This window comes from Lynx rufus, unplaced genomic scaffold (genome assembly GCF_022079265.1).
Source record: "Lynx rufus isolate CCGP_SWC_20201006 ecotype Redwood Valley unplaced genomic scaffold, mLynRuf1.p SCAF_1, whole genome shotgun sequence".
NCBI lineage: Eukaryota > Metazoa > Chordata > Mammalia > Carnivora > Felidae > Lynx > Lynx rufus.
In genome coordinates, this window is record NW_025814823.1 from 64,036,569 (window position 1) to 64,054,627 (window position 18,059).

General features: G+C 37.2%; 1 protein-coding gene across 1 annotated transcript in view; it reads left to right on the forward strand.

Annotated features, from left to right (window-relative positions):
• Positions 1-18,059, forward strand: part of GPC5 (glypican 5) — a 682,201-nt gene that overhangs the window by 270,281 nt on the left and 393,861 nt on the right. Inside the window, exon 3 of the mRNA XM_047075274.1 lies at positions 7,697-8,391. Coding sequence (XP_046931230.1) covers positions 7,697-8,391 — 695 coding nt within the window. The remainder of the gene's footprint in view (positions 1-7,696; positions 8,392-18,059) is intronic.

The window sequence follows — 18,059 nt, forward strand, 5'->3', positions numbered from 1 at the left end:
AAGAGGGAAGGAATAGATTCTCTCCTAGAGCTTTTGGAGGGAGCTCAGCCTGGCCTGTCATCGTTTCAGCCTGATGGTTCTGATTTTGGCATCTGGCACAGTGAGAGAATAGATTTCAACTGTTTCAAACCACTAACTTTGTGGTGATTTGCTTCAACAGTAATAGGAAACTACTACAAGCATCTTCTCTGGTTGGGGGAAGTGTGCTCCTTGATCCACACTGTTGCTCCCTTCTCCTCAAGAAAAGCCCCTTGGACATGCCTGCCAGAAGACTCACTACACACTAGTATTCCAGGCTGTCATTCATCAAACTTTTGGTTATCTTCCCTTATCAACTCAAGATTTTATTACCTGGCACACTCTCTTTCTCTTCACTTCTCTTGTTATCATCCTTGTCAGGTTTAACATCCACTGTCTAGCCAGTGTTCTTGTATCCACATGTGCCCTACTTAGATTCTTTTGCTTATTCAAAGAATTACCTCCAACAATTCCTATCCCCCTGCTCAGTCACTGAAATATTTATTTGTTGATCAAATGGCTCCTGTCAGCATATGAACATCCAGTAAATTCTCCCTCCTCATAAAACAAATAGCTTTGACCTCTTGTTTCCGTCCTGTGCCTGCCTTGGTTCTCTACTTCCATTATAGCAAGCATTTTCAAGACAGTTATCTATATATTGCCTCAATTCCTTTTCTCCTTTTTGCTCTCCTTCTGCTGAGGCAGCTCTTGTCAAGGTCAGTAAGAGCCTCTCTCTCGTTAGTTCCCATGGTCAGTTGTTATTCATCATCTCTGTTGATCTCTTAATAGCATTTGACATGATAGATTAATTCCTTCTACTTGAATCATTTTCTTCTCTTGGTTTCTGGTACACTCCACTTTTCTGATTTTCCTTTTCACTGTTTTTTTTTTATTCTTATTCTTCTTGCTGGCTCCTCTTCCTTTCCTGCATCTCTGCACTCTTTTCCTATCTTTTTGCCTTAGTTTATTTCATCCAGTACGATGGTTTTATTCCCCATGCCCAACAATCTCCAGTCTATATCACCAAGCTCAACTTTACTCCTGAGACAGAAATTAGTTTATCTAACTCTATACTGATAAAAGTTTATTTGGACTTCTAATTGGCGTTTGAATCTTAACGTGTCCAAAATGCAACTTTTAATTTCCAGCTCCCACCACACACAAATATGGTGCCTCCATAGACTTGCCTATCTCAGTAAATGGCACCTGTGTGGATTCAGCAGCTGAGGCTGAGGCACCAGAGGTATCAGCGATCCTACATTTACCCATTTTCTCTGCACCTCCCTCCATACAACAGCAAGACCCTTTGGATATAATTTAATACATGTGGCCAGTGTGATCACTTTTTGTAAATTATTCCACTACCATCACAGCCCAGTCCACCAATGTCGACCATAGCTTATTAACTGGACTCCCTGTTTTCTCTCTTGTCCTTGTCCCAACAGTCCATTCTCCACACAGCAGCCACTGTGATCCTTTAATATACAAACCACATCATGCTCTTCATGTTTTATATTCCCCAGTAGTTTCTCATTCCACAATAAAATCCAAATCCCTTACCATGGTCTGTGAGGCTGTTCTGATTTCTCTGACCTTTCATCCCTTCTCTCACTCACTGGTCTACAATCACATAGACTTTCCTCCTTTTTGCCAGTCAACAAGCTTCTTCACACCTCAGGTCCTTGCATTCTAGTTCCTGTGAACTCGCTAACCACACCCCATCTGCTCATGGCTGGTTTATTTACATCACTGAGGCGTCTACTCAAATGTTCCTCATTGGAGGCTTTCCTACTCACCTTATCTCAAATGGTCAATCCAGAGAAAATGAATTTGCCCAAACCAATTTACTAAAACATTTTTTTAATGTGCCAAATAACCGAGTATTACAGTTTTATACAACAATCCTATATTTGTGGACTATGTTTCTGGGTTTGTTTTAAAGATTATTAGATGTGACTTAAAGTCTTTATCCTATAACAACTTATGAAACAATCTACAGTGAGTTGTTCGACATTGATTTTAACTGTTATGTAAGTGTTTAATTGAGCTTCAATTCTTGCTAAAATCATAAATTGATTTCCAAACATAAATGATTTTAAAATGATAATAGTAATAAATGTGAAGCACCATGATAACCGAATTAGTGGGGAGGGAAATGAGGGAGAAAAGTTGAGAAAGCATTTTTCCATACAGTGCTTGTCTGAGGAGACCAGATTAATTACTGATGTGTTAATTTTTGGTGATACAGATCAATATTCTATTTACTATTTATTTGTATAGCTGACTAATTTCTGAAGAATGATATTATAAATCATACCGCATACCATTTAAAAATGTCATTAAATTAATATTGTAGAAAGCTTTTATTACACATTTTATTTTATGGAAAAGTGGAGGAAATATGCAAATATCAAAGGGATGAATTCAGTATAAACAATTCCAGACTGGAGAAATTGGTAAGACCATATTAAAATTATTGGAAGGCATTTTGTTAAAAAAAAAGGCAGAAGGAGTTACAGTTCATTGTAATGTGTATGTGATAAAAACTGGTTGAGAAATTGCTCTTAAAATGATCACTACCTATCTACTCATATACCTACAATTCATTTCAGAGGAAAAGATAGTTTTTGGCACAGACTACCTCTGAAGTTTCAGGGTAGTAAGGAATTATCTATGATAGTAACAAAATTTGTGACTTGAGAAATGTAATGCACAAATATGTAAATTTGCTCTGAAAATTTCTCTTCGACCCAGGTACATATTGTAAAATCGTCTGATTATCCACAGTTGATATGATTTAATATTTCCTCATCTATTTCATTGCTATGTTTGAGAATATCTGGGGTCTTAAATTGTAATAGACACTTCAGACTTTGTATCTTAAAATGTTCATGTATCAAAAATAAAATAATAAAAATATGAAATGGGTCATAAAATGTCTGTTCATGTCATGCAGGGGAGGTTAGTATAACAGTAATTTCGCGATCATTACATTTTGAAATCCTCTTTATCATTAAAGCAATAAAAGCCCTATAAATATTGTTTCTTCCATTGTAAAAATCTACCTGCATATAAGTCTTCACTGATTTTTCAGTTTGTCAAGTTTAATTTTAAATCGATATCACCTTGTTTTATCTCCACTAGTTGTATTTAAGTTTAAACCCTTGGTTTAAGTGTCAGTAATCATTTGTATGTACTATAAAATGTCTCTAAAGGGTATGTGGGCTGAAGAAAGTTGATGTAAGTTTCTTCTCATAGGTGTTTTGTTATTAAATTTTCACAGAATGTTAATGTTGAAAATTGAAGTGGATTCACATAAACTTCATGTATTCCAACTTCGCTTTCTACTTAATGAGATGATGCATGAATTAATTCTCTCATAAAGCCAGGAGAAATTACATTTTTTATTCAATCACTAATTAGATTGCATTTTCTTATTGAACCTACCACACTTAGGTATGGAAAGGAAAGCTGGAAGTTTTATGCCTTGGTAGACTTGATGTGTTACCACTGAGAGGAAGAGCTTATTGAAATTCTCAATGAAAAACAACAAAAAGATTTTTTTTTCTAGTCTGTTTCCTAAATTCCTTAAGGAAGGCCTAGCAAATGTTTAATTATTTTCAACATGTGTTATAATTTTTGGCATATCAAAAGAAAACTGTTATTTGTATAGCTTAGGTGAGGGCTATGTTTTACTTATTAAAACTTTGTAATGAAAGGAACTGTATAGTTTCTCTTTAATAATGAAGTAGAGATGATGAATTATTTAGCATCTAACCTCCCTTGGATTTGTAAACACCGATTTTATATATGGATTGTTATTTTGCAGAACCACAAAATATTTGGGTTATTTGACAATTCTTTTGGCAAGTTTAAATTCTTGTTAAAATCATAATACCGATTCCATAAAATGGAAACACTCAACTCTATGATAAACACAGTAAGACAACAAAGTGATGGGTTTGTAAATTCAGAGTTAATACAAACAACTAATTTTCATAAATTCAACTTCTGATTTTACCAGCTTTTTTAAAAAAGATTAACACAGTCATCAAGTGGATTGGCTTCTAGATTATTCAGTTTCTGATATAATTGTTTATATATTAATGTTTTATATTAGGATAAAAAACTTACAAAAGTATGTTTATCCCTAATTCAAATGTATACAGAACAATTGTTTACATTTTCATCATTGATTGGATTTAAAAAATATTTAGGATCACAAATGTATACATTGAAAAATACTAACATATGGGGACACCTGGGTGGCTCAGTCAGTTAAGCATCAAACTCTTGATCTTGGCTCGGATCACAGTCTCATGAGCCCTGCATCGGGCTCTGTGCTGACAGCTCAGAGCCTGGAGCCTGCCTCAGATTCTGTGTCTCCCTCTCTCTCTGCCCCTTCCCTGCTCATGCTCTCTCTCTGTCTCAAAAATAAGTAAAACATTTAAAAAATATTACAGAATAAGTTCATTTAAAAAAGCTATTTTGTGTTTAGATATTCAGGAAATAATCAGAATGTTGATATTTGAGCACATGTCTTCTCTTATTCAAAGATTAGCAAAAACAATACGTAGTTATGAAAACTAAAATTTTAATTTTTACAACATAAAGTAAAGTTTTAAAATGTTACCATGATAGGATTCCTAACATTTTAATACATTCCATTATATTTTGTTTTAAAAATCTAGATCAGGGGTGACTGGTTTGCTCAGTCAATTAAACCTCTGACTTTGGCTCAGGTCATGATCTCATGATTCATGAGCTCGAGCCCCACATTGGGCTCTGTGCTGTCAGGTCAGAGTCTGGAGCCTGCTTTGGATTCTGTGTCTCCCTCTCTCTCTGCCTGTCCCCCACTCGCAGTCTGTCTGTCTCTCTCTCAAGAATAAATAAACATTAAAAAAATTACAAAAAAATAAAAAAATAAAAATCTAGATCAGAGAAAAACTACTCTGAAATAAAATAAAAAAAGAAAATGTAAATATTAAATACATTATTTTTAATATTGTTTTCACAGAATAAATTAATTTGCAAAACCTATTTGTTATAGCAGCTGAAAAGACAAATTTCATATACCCCTGAATCATAGTAAGTTATAGATTACTGGGGCTCAAATTTTTAAAGAAACCTTTTATTTTTTTTACTTTAAAAAATTGTGTGTTTGTACACCACTTAGAGTTGGCAGAAATCAGATGGAACATTTGTATTTCCTGGGGTAGCTTTCAACCTTTATTGCACTGAGAATTGTGTGGCAAGTATCAGCTGCACAAACAGGTCTATAGCATGCACCTTAGAAAAACTGGCGCAAAGTATGTAATCGTGCCTTTGGTTTTGGTCTCTTTAAATTTACACTTATCTTTAAAAAATGGCAAACATTGCTATTTAACCATTACTGGCAAATAAACTCATTTTCAATCTACCTCATAATTTTTGGCCACACATAATTTGCTGAGAGATGTGAGCCTATATTATTGAGAAAAATATAAGCTTAGCAGTTTTATTTTATTTCAGCCACAGGTTTAACTCACTTTCCACACGCACTCTTGAGGGTCTGTGAAAGCAGAGTGCAGTGGCTGACATCGCAGCTGTCGGGTGAGACTGTTTCAGTGGAATGCTTGCTGAACCACTCTATCAAAGCAGAGCAAACATTTTATAGATTATCTGTGAGGGCAGTTTTTCCAAAACTGGTTAGGTTGACAGAATCATGGGGGCTGCTTGTTAAAGGGAGATTCCCAAACCCAAACAGACCTACTGGGTTGTAAACCCTAGTGCAGAGACCTGGCAATCTCTATTTTCCTCACCCAGCCTAGGTGATCAGGCGATCTCACTTGGTAAAACAGCTAATCTCACTTGAAGCCTTCAATTGCTCACATTTTTGTTGAATACATAGTATGCAGCCTACATTCCAGAGAGCACCGGGGATGCCATGGTAACACAGGAGACCTTCTCCTTTACAGACTAAAGTCTGTAATCCTCTATGTTGCAACAGAGTGACAGCCACCTTTAAAAACTGCTGCCTTTCATGGTAGGGCACATGCTGTTTTATTTTAGTTTAGGCTGCTGTCACAGAATACCATAGACTGGGTGCCTTATAAACAACAAACATTTATTTCTCGTAGTTTCAGAGACTAGGAAGTCCCAGATCATAGTGCTGGCAGATTCATTGTCTGGTGAGAACCTACTTCCTGGTTCATGGATGGTCATCTTCTGTGTCCTCACATAGCAGAAGGAGCAAAGGAGCTCTCTGGAGTCTCTTTTATAGAGGCACCAATCCCATTCATGAGGGCTTCACGATTCATGAACCTAATCACCTCCTGAAAGCCTCACTTCCAAATGTCATCCACGTTGGAGATTAGATTTCAACATATTAATTTGGGGGAGAGGTGAACAAACATTCAGTCCGTAGCAGGCATCTTGATATATCCCACTAAAGTTTGAGACCCAACATTAATTGGTCTCAGAACAGAATCAGAATACATGGGGCTGTATTTTACCTCTCGGTGCTTTTTGTAAAGGTGCTTAGTTTGGTTTGTTGTTGTTTATTTGTTTTTAGGAAATGATGGCATATTCATGACACAGTTCCACTTCATTAGTGGCTCTCACTGCACTTCTGCTTTTTATTATTTCATTTTCATTCTACTGTCGTTCCATCTCCTTTTATAATATATTCAATGGTCTGATTACTGAATCATTGTGTGGTCTTTTACAACCTAATTAAAAATAACAATGAGATTGGGGTTATGGGAGATAATTTTATTGATGTATTTTACAATTAATTATGTATTGATAACAGTCCAGCATCATTATTTATTATAATTAGGCTAATTATAAAATGTAATTACTAGAATAGCCAAGGTGTTCAACTGCTGCCTAAAGCTATCATTTTGAAATATAACTCTTGCTTACCGATTACTACAACCTTCCTTAATTTGTGGATAAATTATTCTCTATTTCTGTGGAGAAATTGATTTGGGAGCATCAGTTACTTAAGTGAGAAAATAAAATGTCCCACAGTTAAGTCTTTGGAGATCAGATGATGAGAACAACAAAACAGTGTTCAGAAGATGGTCACACGATTATATTTGTCAACTAATAGAACTCATGACTCACCTACTACTTAACAAGGTTTGCCAGTTAGGGCATTGTTTAATCATGAAATATTTTGCTTTCTTTTTCATTTGAACCTGGTAGGAATTCTAATGCAGTAACTAGTGTATAATCTACTAGCTTTCATTCTGGAAAAAAAAAAATTGAAAAAGCGTAAAAGTACAGTAGGTGGTGAATCAAGCATCTACCATCAGTCTTTTATAAACAATGAACCCATGGTTGGAAATAATCTTCTCATCGACGCTTTTCTTCTGCCATTGGTGGGTGGTGGATGACCATGAAATAAAGTAAGTGGGAAACCACCATATCGTAACTTCTTTTTGATTTCAACACTTTTTGATTTCTTTACATTTGACTTTAGGAAATACATCTCATAAAACTTGCATGGTGTGTGTGATGCCCACTGTTGACCAACCTTTATCCTTGGAGCACTAAATTGGGTTCAGTAGGCTGAGCATTTTCCCATTTGGGTCCTTAAGTTGGTTAGGATGCTACTGTCTGGAGCAGACGGATGGACAGTTTCAGCATGTATACTAAGCCTTTCCATGTTTTACCTCTGCTCTTGTTACAGAAACCCTCGAAAATCTCATCAGACAAGCAGAGAATTACACCAGTATCTTCTTCTGCAACAGCTACAGAAATATGGCCTTAGAGGCTACAGCTTCAGTTCAGGAGTTCTTCACTGATGTGGGGCTCTATTTGTTTGGTGCAGATGTTCATCCTGAAGAATTTGTAAACAGATTCTTTGACGGTCTTTTCCCTCTGGTCTACAATCACCTCATTAGCCCTGGTGTGACAGACGGTTCCCTGGAATACTCAGAATGCATCCGGATGGCTCGCCGGGATGTTAGTCCCTTTGGTAATATTCCCCAAAGAGTGATGGGGCAGATGGGGAGATCGCTGCTGCCTAGCCGCACATTTCTGCAGGCACTGAATCTGGGCATTGAAGTCATCAATACCACAGACCATTTACACTTCTCCAGAGAGTGCAGCAGAGCTGTCCTGAGGATGCAGTACTGCCCTCACTGCCAGGGCCTGACTCTCAGCAAGCCTTGCATGGGGTACTGCCTCAACGTCATGAGAGGCTGCTTGGCACACATGGCAGAGCTGAATCCACACTGGCATGCCTACATCCGGTCATTGGGAGAGCTGTCAGATGCCATGCATGGAACATATGACATTGAACATGTGCTCCTGAACTTCCACTTGCTTGTTAATGATGCCGTGATGCAGGCTCACCTCGATGCACAAAAGTTATCGGAGCAGGTAAGCAGCCACTCCACACTCCCTGACTGATTTCTTAGAACTCGAGGGTTGGCCATATACATAAAATTAAGTGACTATAAGCACATTATTATGTACTTTAAAATTATGGCAACTTGGGGCGCCTGGGTGGCTCAGTCAGTGAGCGTCTGACTTTGGCTCAGGTCATGATCTCACAGCTTGTGAGTTCGAGCCCCATGTCAAGCTCTGTGCTGACAGCTCGGAGCCTGGAGCCTGCTTTGGATTCTGTGCCTCCCTCTCTCCCTGCCCCAACCCATTCACATTCTGTCTCTGTCTCTCTCAAAAATAAACATTAATTTTTTTTTAATTATGGCAACTTAATGAGTTAATACATTAGGAAATAGTAGGAAATTGTGTGGGTTTCCATATTTGATTCAAGATTTATTTTTTATTGGGGCACCTGGGTGGCTCAGTTGATTGTTAAACTCTTCATTTCAGCTCAGGTCATGATCTCCAGTTCATGGTATCAAGCCTTGCACTGGGCTCTGTGCTGACAGTACAGAGCCTGCTTGGGATTCTCTCTCTCCCTCTCTCTCTCTGCCCCTCCTCTTTTGTTCTTTCTTTCTCTCTCTCTCTCAAAAAAAATATATTTTTTATATCTTACAGTAAAATATTGGTTAGCTACTTTCCCCTTTCTCTCTAAGTAGAAGCCTTCTCATAGGATTAGTTCAGTGAGGTAGAGAGGACTCAGGTTTAAAATGGGAACCCACATGGATTTGAATCTGCATTCTGCCAGTAATTCTCAGATGCCTTAGACTCTTTGAGCCTGTTTCCTCATTGATAAAAAGAGAATAGTAGCACATAACTTTTAGAGCATTCTTTTTTGGGAAGTTAGGCAATATGTATGCAAACTACCTAGAATGGTGCCTTTTACTAAAAAAAAATGGGTAGTTATTGTTAGCATTTCAAAGGTTTTCAACACTAAAATAGACATGCCAATTATATTTTCATTAAATGAAAACTTGACAGCTTAACGTTCAGAAGTGTTTCTTCAGAGACTCTTCAGAATCTGTCACAGTGATGGTGTAATGATTTTTGAAAATGTGGTATATGCAACATCATGGTGTTTTATTCCAAGAAGATTTTAGGAAGTTTTTGAAATAAAATCATCAAGTAAAAAGGACACAAGAGTTTTCTATTTTTCCCACCTTCTGTACAGCCATTTTCTTACATATTCACAGGCTCCTTAGTAACATTCTCATATCCCATACAGTGAAGTAGGACATGTTGCTGATGTTTATCCTAAATCATTTCTCCTGAAACAAAATTATATTCCTCGGTGCTGAAAGAAGACCTCTCCCCATTGTGGCACTAATTTATCAAGTTAATAAACATCCTAATCATTAGCATTGGAAGTTGGTTTTCTTAATCAATTTCTGATAGACATTGGATCTGAAAATCTTTGTGCCCAATCACCTCCTCCCCCTTTCTTCTTAACTTTGTGCCCAATCACGTAACTCCCCCTTTCTTTGCAGGGCCTGTGTGAGCCTGTAAGGTCCCCTTTTGCAGATTAGACATGGTGCCCTCTTTAGGTGGATGCCACACCATTGTGTGGCTTGGCGGGTAGAAAGTGAGCTGGACTTCAACTCCTGCTTCCTGATTTATTCAGCTGGATGTTTTTATATAGTGAACAAGGTTCGCAACCATATGCACTGGTCCAGATCTTTCTTCAATCTGTCCCTTTCTGGAGATCAGATAAGTACTAGAACTTTTGGAAGGGATATAATAAACCAACTCAAAGTGAGACTTCTAAAGTTTCAAGTATTTCATAATTATGGGAAATAAACCTTTAGATCCAGGAAACAAATATTAGTATTATGATATTGAGTATCTCCAGAAGGGAAAACAGGCACAAGAGCTCTGAAATCAAGTCCAGATTTGATATTAATTTGAGGGCATGCCATGTAATCTCAAAGGGCCAGGGTTTTCTAATATACATAAGTAATTAGGTTCTTTTACTATCTGTTTTGAAAACTGGAGGGCCTTTCTGTATCCTTAAAATCTATCACATAGAAAATCATCTATTTTTCCTATTTCAAACACTAAACTAACACAGGCTCATACTTCGATAAACCTGTTTTTAAGTCCTGACTTTGCTATTCACTGGTCATGTGGCCTGGGACAGCTACTAAAATCCTTTGATTCTGTTTTGTCCTGTGTGGAGAAGGTAGAAATGGTTCAAGTGGGAAAATGTCGGTAAGGCTCTGACATTGGTAGACACCAGTACCTGAAATGCTTGCTTTATTTCTTTGCTTATTCTAAGTCCAGCCTTGAGCCAACCTCGGGGAAGCAGGTTACTTTAGAATCTCAAAGAGTGAGAATCATCATTGTACTTGTGTTTTATAAAGAAGTTTTAAACAAAACTTTTGTCATATGAAACTCTGTGGTGAATTTATAAAGAACATTCTTTTCTTTTAGGCAAATCGTTTGATTTGATATAATCAGTAGTCCTAGGACTATCTTGAGAAACATCAATCATTACTAATAAGTTGTTAGATCCTTTTCTAAATAAAACAACTGAGATTCTCTTTTTTAACTTATGGCAACAGAAAAAGGAGATACCACTGACTTTAAATTCCTTGAAAATTGACTCATTAATATTTATTTCTGCCAACTTCAAAGTGATTTATAAGCTGTTTATCAAGCTTCGATAACCAGTTCACACATCAATGAATTTAACAAATTCAAAATAAATTACTGGAGAGCCAGCAAATAATGACTTTCTCACATTCCCAAAGCAATCTCTGAGATCTAGGACTTCCAAGTCTAGTCCTCAATAAATACATATTTTCACTTTAAGAAATCCATAGAGGTATCAGCTGTATCATATTTCTGTTGGATGAATTTCAACTGGAAAAAAAAATGTTACCAGTTTCCTGAGGAAAATCATGAGTCTCTCCTGTTTAATAAGCCGTTAGGGAAACAAAATTTAATTTACAATAGGGTATTTTCATTTTATAATTATTCTGGGGATTAAGACAATACATAATTTAATAAAGCATTAACAGAGAGCCAGCAAAGTGTAGATATTAAAAGCGCTGGCTCTGCTGTCAGACTGGATTTCACAGGTGCTCTGCCACTTACTGGCTATGAGTTTGGGCATTTGATTATTTAATCTCTCCTTTCCTTAGTCTCCTCTGTGGTGAAATGGGGCAATAATACCTACATCATAGAGTTCTCACCATAAAATGAGCTTTCACACTTCGATTAGTGTCTTATACATGTTAAATGTTTAAATCCTACTAATTCTTATCACTACTATAATCACTACTAATTATTTATCACAGTAAATAATTATTATTTATGAATGCTTTGTTGATTTCTGTGGTGTTTTAAATGCTCCTAAAGCAAACATACCTTTCCTAATGTGGAATAGAGTTGAAAAAATATTATAAATTGTCATTTAATGTAAGCAAATAATTGTAAAGATCTTCCTTGAATGAGGAAAAAAACTGGAATTTTCATAAAACTTTATACAAGACTATAATGTGCTTTTAATATTAATTAATTGATATTAATTAATAATATATAAAAATCATTTCATAATCATTCCTAATGTTCAGAAATCATTTAATGATCAAATGATTTCTTGTGAGGAAATCATTTGTTTATTTTATAAAATAACACTTTATTTTTTGCTATTAATTACACATAGCATATTATTTATTAATATAATTTAATATTTTAACTTATTAAAAGGACCCAGAACCTGTGTTAATTTCAGTGGTTCAACATCTTCTAAATGAGCAAATATTACTAAGAAACTCAACTGCACATTGATTCTATACAATTTTAGAAACGAAATGGCTTTTTTTAACTTTATTGACATATAAGTGACAAAATCACATTTTTATTTAAATATTTGATAGAATTCATCAGTGAAAACATTTAGTCCTGGGCTTTTTGTTTTTCTTTCTTAATTTTTAAATTACCGATTCAGTCTCCTTACTTAACACTGGTCTGTTCAGATTTTCTATTTTTTTCATAATTTAGTTTTGATAGGTTCTATGTTTCTAGGAATTTACCTGTTTATTTTAGGTTATCCTGTTTGTTTGCATATAATTGTTCATAGCTGTCTCTATGACCCTTAGTATTTCTATGGTGTCAGTTGTAATGTCTCCTCTTTGACTTATAATTTTATTTATTTGAGTCTATATTTTTTTCTTAGTCTAGCTAAAGATTTGTACATTTTTTTTACCTTTTCAAAAGTCAGCTCTTAACATCATTGATATTTTCTATTGTTTGTTTGGTTTCCATTTCATTTATTTCTGCTTTGATCTTTGTTATTTCTGCTGGTAACTTTCAGCTTAGTTTATTCTCTTTTCCCTCTAGTTTCTTGAGGTGTAAAATGAGGTTGTTTATTTATGACTCCCCCTCCCACCCCACTGCCCTTAATATAAGTACTTATCACTATAAACTTACTAGCTAGCACTGCTTTTGCTGGATCTCATAAATTTTGGTATGCTTTGTTTTCACAGTTGGGAGTTGGGGTTTCTCTCTGGATTGTATGGCGCCTTGCTGAAGGTGGGATTTATAAGTGTGTGTCTCAGCCTTTCCTGTTTCAGTGTAGGTATTTTCTCATTCACCCAATGCGCTCAGCTAGTTTCTGGATTTCTTTCAGAGGAAATTTCTCTATGGGTAGTTGTACATTTGGTGCATCTGCGGGAGAAGGGGATTCAAGAGTGTCCTACGTTGCCATCTTAGGAATTACTACCACAAAAAGCTTTTTTTTTTTTTTAAAGTCTGTAAGGGTTTAGAAACATAATTTCCAACAGTAAAAGTCCTAATTTGTATTTTTAAATAGATAATCAGTTTTTCACATCTCTTACCTATGCACTATTAGTAGAGATTCAGCTGGTTGCATTCAAATTACTTTAGAATAGCTATTCAATTCAATTTTAATACCTATCAAAATTGAGTTTAAGGTGAATTGTACACACTAGTGCACTCTAATTAAAGTATGTTATTGAGATAACTAATACCTCATCACTTCCTCTATACACATTCACATTTATCTGCATCTGTAGAATTAAAGCATAATAAATTAATCATATGTTTTTAGGTATCTCAATGATATTCTTTCACATGAATTGAAAGGCAAATTAAAATAGTAGCCTGCATTATTTCTGGTAAGGCACTAATTTTGTTCTTTTTTATACAGTTTCCTAAAAATCACTGTTATATGATTTTGTATAATAGAGATTGTAAGGCAAGTAGGGTTGAGGCAACACATTACTCTCTCAAGGCTGCATCCTTGATATGGTTCCTAGTGTGGGGATAATGGAGAAAATGTACATTCCAAGGACAGGGGAGAGGGTTAAGATGCTCCAAATGTCTGGGTCCAGCTCACATGTCAGCCTACAGTCATGTCTTCTCAATGACCACCTCCAACGTTCCCCAAGATGGTGTTATCTCTGAGGCAAACTTTTTTTTTTTTTATGAGCTTTCATTCATGTGTATTTTTGCATTTGACTGCCACAGAATAAAAGGCTGTGACTCAAGGTTATAAATCAACCACCTATGGACACATTTTATGGGTAGTCATTGAAAGTACATCCATAATATATTTAAAGATACCATTTTAACCTTTGCCTAATTTTTATTTAACTTATGTAGAGAGATAGTGTTTAACTTGGGATTAGTATGTTATTCAAATGGACTCATTCTTCTGAGAAATAAAACCGAAGTTCCACATGAGAAAATGGAAAGGCGTAAGAATTAAATTAGTAATAATTGAAGGTGAAAGATACAAGTTTTTAGGGTAAAAGACATCTCAGAAAAAGTCCAATCATAGTGGGCCAACCGGAAGTAGAAAAACCTATAAGCTAATAAAGAAGGAAAGGAAGATTTCATGAGATCACGAGAGGCCATCCAATCCAAGTCATCATCGTATGCAAAGATCACTTAAGAACGTTTTACCTGCTTAACTCTGCATGCTAGGTAGTGATAGGGAGGTTGCTGTGACAGAATGGTGGCAGTAGTATGTAGCCGTAATCAGTGGGTTCTCCTCCCAGTACTAGGCCCATTGAGTTCTTTTCAGATGTGGAAAGAGGCAAACGTTTTTTGGCCAGAGAGGTAAGCCAAAGGTTCTATTGTCCAGTGATTTTCTACTCAAATACATGCTATAGTATATAGAGATAGTTCTATAACATGGTTGGCCTCTGCTGGTAAGAATTTTCTTCACATGCTTGATTAGATCTGAATCCTTTATCTTTTGGAGATTTGCCCCCTGCACTTGTGGATCATGGGGGGAGGGGAGGTCCAGTTTGGCCCTTTGATAATGTCTCTGGAGCTTGAAATGATTTCCAGTGGTGAGGGTCAGTCATGACCCAGGTACCTCATATGAGGTAAGCCTAAATATTTTTAAGAAACACATTAGACAACAAGCTTGTATAATTTAAAGATCAATATTTCCTAAGGCTTTGGTATTGCATCCAGTGTTGCATGATTAATTTGTGCTTTTATCTATGTGAGAAAGATTATAGTCTGATTTTCTTGTGAATAAGTACTGTTAACCATGATGGTTTATTTCTACCTAATTTCCTAAGAGAGGAATAATTATTAAATGTCTTGTGAAGATCTGAAGGCCTATAAAGGGAAATCTGGACAAAGATCTCCTGGAACAGTGGTGCATCATGCTTGTGGATAGTTCTAGGTGTTTGAAAATTCACGGTACCATAGATTGTAATGTTCTGAAGATAGGGACTAAGTCTTGGGCATCTTAAATTTCAGATATTTGAAGGCTATTATTATTATTATTATTATTATTATTTGCCTGTTTTCCTGACATCTTCTTTCCAGACTATTCATTCCTGTTTTATTCAATTCTTTATAGGCTTCCCTGTTAGGATCACTATTTTAATTACACAACTCTGTCTGGCTCTTCTGGAGAACTTGCTGACTCAAGATGGAGTTAGCCAGACGGGAGGAAGCTTGGGGGTATTGGTGGTGGATACTGGGCATGGATATTTTCATTTTCTCATCGTCCCAGTCACATGCTCCTCCTTCTTCAGGGATCTGGCATCTGGAAGATTCCTGCCTGTGGCCTCAGGCCTCTGCCAAACACACTTTTTCTGGAAAACAAATAATGGAAGGGCAGGTTTCCAAACCTTTAATTTCTTCCTCATTCAGTTTTTGTGTCATGTGTGCATTTGCTTTGTTAAGTTATTGATGTTTCTCTGAGCGAACAGAGCTTTTATATCAATAACATGAGCTTTTGTCTCCTGGGAATACGAGGGTTTTAATAATACCCAGTGATATTTAAAAAAATGTTCTGAAGCATTTTTGATTGAATTTTGAAGTGTGTAACTGTTCATATGCATCACTGATGTTCTGGGGTGGTTTGGAATAATTCTCCTCCACCTCAAATGGAATAAATTCTCTCTAAATTGGACACTGTATAAAACCATATTTCCTTTTATTGATTAAGTTCAAGAAGTATGTGATATTTTTTTAAAATTTTTAATGTTTTTATTTATTCTTGAGAGAGAGAGAGAGAGAGAGAGAGCGTGCGAGAGAGCACAAGCAGGGGAGGGGCAGAGAGAGAGGGAGACACAGAATTCCAAGCAGGCTCCAGGCTCTGAGCGGTCAGCGGGGCTCAAACTCACGAGCCATGAGATCGTGATCTGAGCTGACTCGGACGCTCAACCAACTGAGCCACCCAGGTGCCCCAGTGATATTTCTGCAGGAATTGTTGCCTCTCCCTTTCTGAGTGTTTTCTGAATATAGCAAAGCTTTCTTGGTTGGAAATTTTTCAAATGGTTTTTAAGTGCATGGATTATCTTAGCCTCTGCAGTTAATTTTGTGTACGCTTGTGTTCCTCAAGAGTTTGTAAACCGGTACTAAACTCAGTCCCCGTAAATCAACAATCCTTTGGCTTCACCAATTAAAAAGTCTCCATTTTCTGATGTGTCCATTATATCCAATTTCATGATTGCACAATCCATGCTGTCTTCCTCAAGAACAGCAGCCCAATTGCTCATCTCTAGCCAACTGTTCACCTAGAGGTTTGATCTGACTCTCTTTATTATTAAGGACTCACTCCATGGGCAGACTTTTATATTATTTTTTCTCTTTAGTAAATTTCCCCACTCTCTGCTTCTGTTTTTGAGATTCGCATGAAAGCAATTTGACGCTTTTCCGAAGACTAGAATTTACCTCCAAAGGTTTTGTTAGTGCTGTCTGAAGCTTTTCTCCATTCTTTGGCTGGATTGTGAAGGCTGTTTTGGTTGCCACTTTGCTGAGTTAGCTCTGATGCTCCTTCGAAGGAGTTAGTCTTGCTTATAATGTCAACCATCATCTGAACTTGTAACCATTTATATTTTTCTCTTTCCCAATGCTTCCTAGAAGTACCTGGTTTAAGTTCAAGTAAAGAATGGTAGCTTCCTAGCTCTTTATTCGTGGTCTTCATGTTTACTATGTCCTATAGAAAGTTTTAAAGTTTGCTTCCAAAATAGTTGATTTAAGGTCTCCAAACTCTTTTACAAAGTGACAAATATTCTCAACTTGATATTTTTACTCCAGAGGGACAGACATTCCAGTGGCCATTACTTTGTTTCACCTTGCATAAAAACAAAAGGTTTTTTTTTTAAGTTTATTTATTTTTGAGACAGAGAGCACAAGCAGGGGAGGGGCAGAGAGAGAGGAGGGCAGAGGATCTGAAGTGGGCTCCACGCTGACAGCAGCGAGCCCGATGCGGGGCTTGAACTCACAAACCATGAGATTACGACCTGAGCCGAAGTCGGTCGCTTAACCAACTGAGCCACGCAGGCACCCCATAACAACAAGTTTTAACCACGAAAACCCCCATCCTGACTGTAACAACCACCACGTGTCACAGTGTTCCCTGGGCTGTTGCACGTGGCACAACCCCCACTGCTGGGCCTGGAGCCTCCAGGATCAACATTCCACCGAGCACTGTGGCCATCAGTGGAACTTCTGTGGACCCAAAGGCCACTAATGGCACACCTCAGGTTGCCATGACTCTGTGGCCACAACATAGCACACAGCCCTGAATTGAGAGTTCTGCCCAGAATCTCTTGAGTACCTAAAACCAGGGCAGACCTCAATGGAGGTGGTGGAAGGGACAAACAAGTGTCTACCACACTTTGCCACATCTTAACCCACAAGGACAATGGTCATATCACATGGCCCTGGTGGTATAGACTATGGTCTGTAGGCTGGGGCAATTGCTTAGGAGCTCTGGGCATCTGAGACCTTCCCTGGCTGTCCCAAGAACTAAGCAGGGAAATGTCTCTCCATATCTGTAATTATTCTTATTTGGGAGGCTGCACAGTGGAGGGTTGCATGTCCCCATGGCCACTTCTATAAACTTTTCATTTTGTGTCTTTGAAGACCTAATCCAGCTGATGATCAGAAAAGAGTCTCTCAGGGCTCCCCTTGGAATGTTTCTAGGTGGCCTTGAATGTGTGTGGGGAAGCATGTGAGATGTATTAGGAGAGGCTCTGGGTAGGGTCTCTTCCATTTTCACATTTAACAACTAAGGAAAAAATAAGAGGACTTTTCAAAGTCTTCCATCTCAGGAATGTTCAATCTAACCATGGGATGTTTTGCTCCTCTCCCATTTTTCTCCTGGGACTGTGCCCTTAGGGCCTGCATGGACCAGGATGGCTGGAGGCTGAGGTCTGACT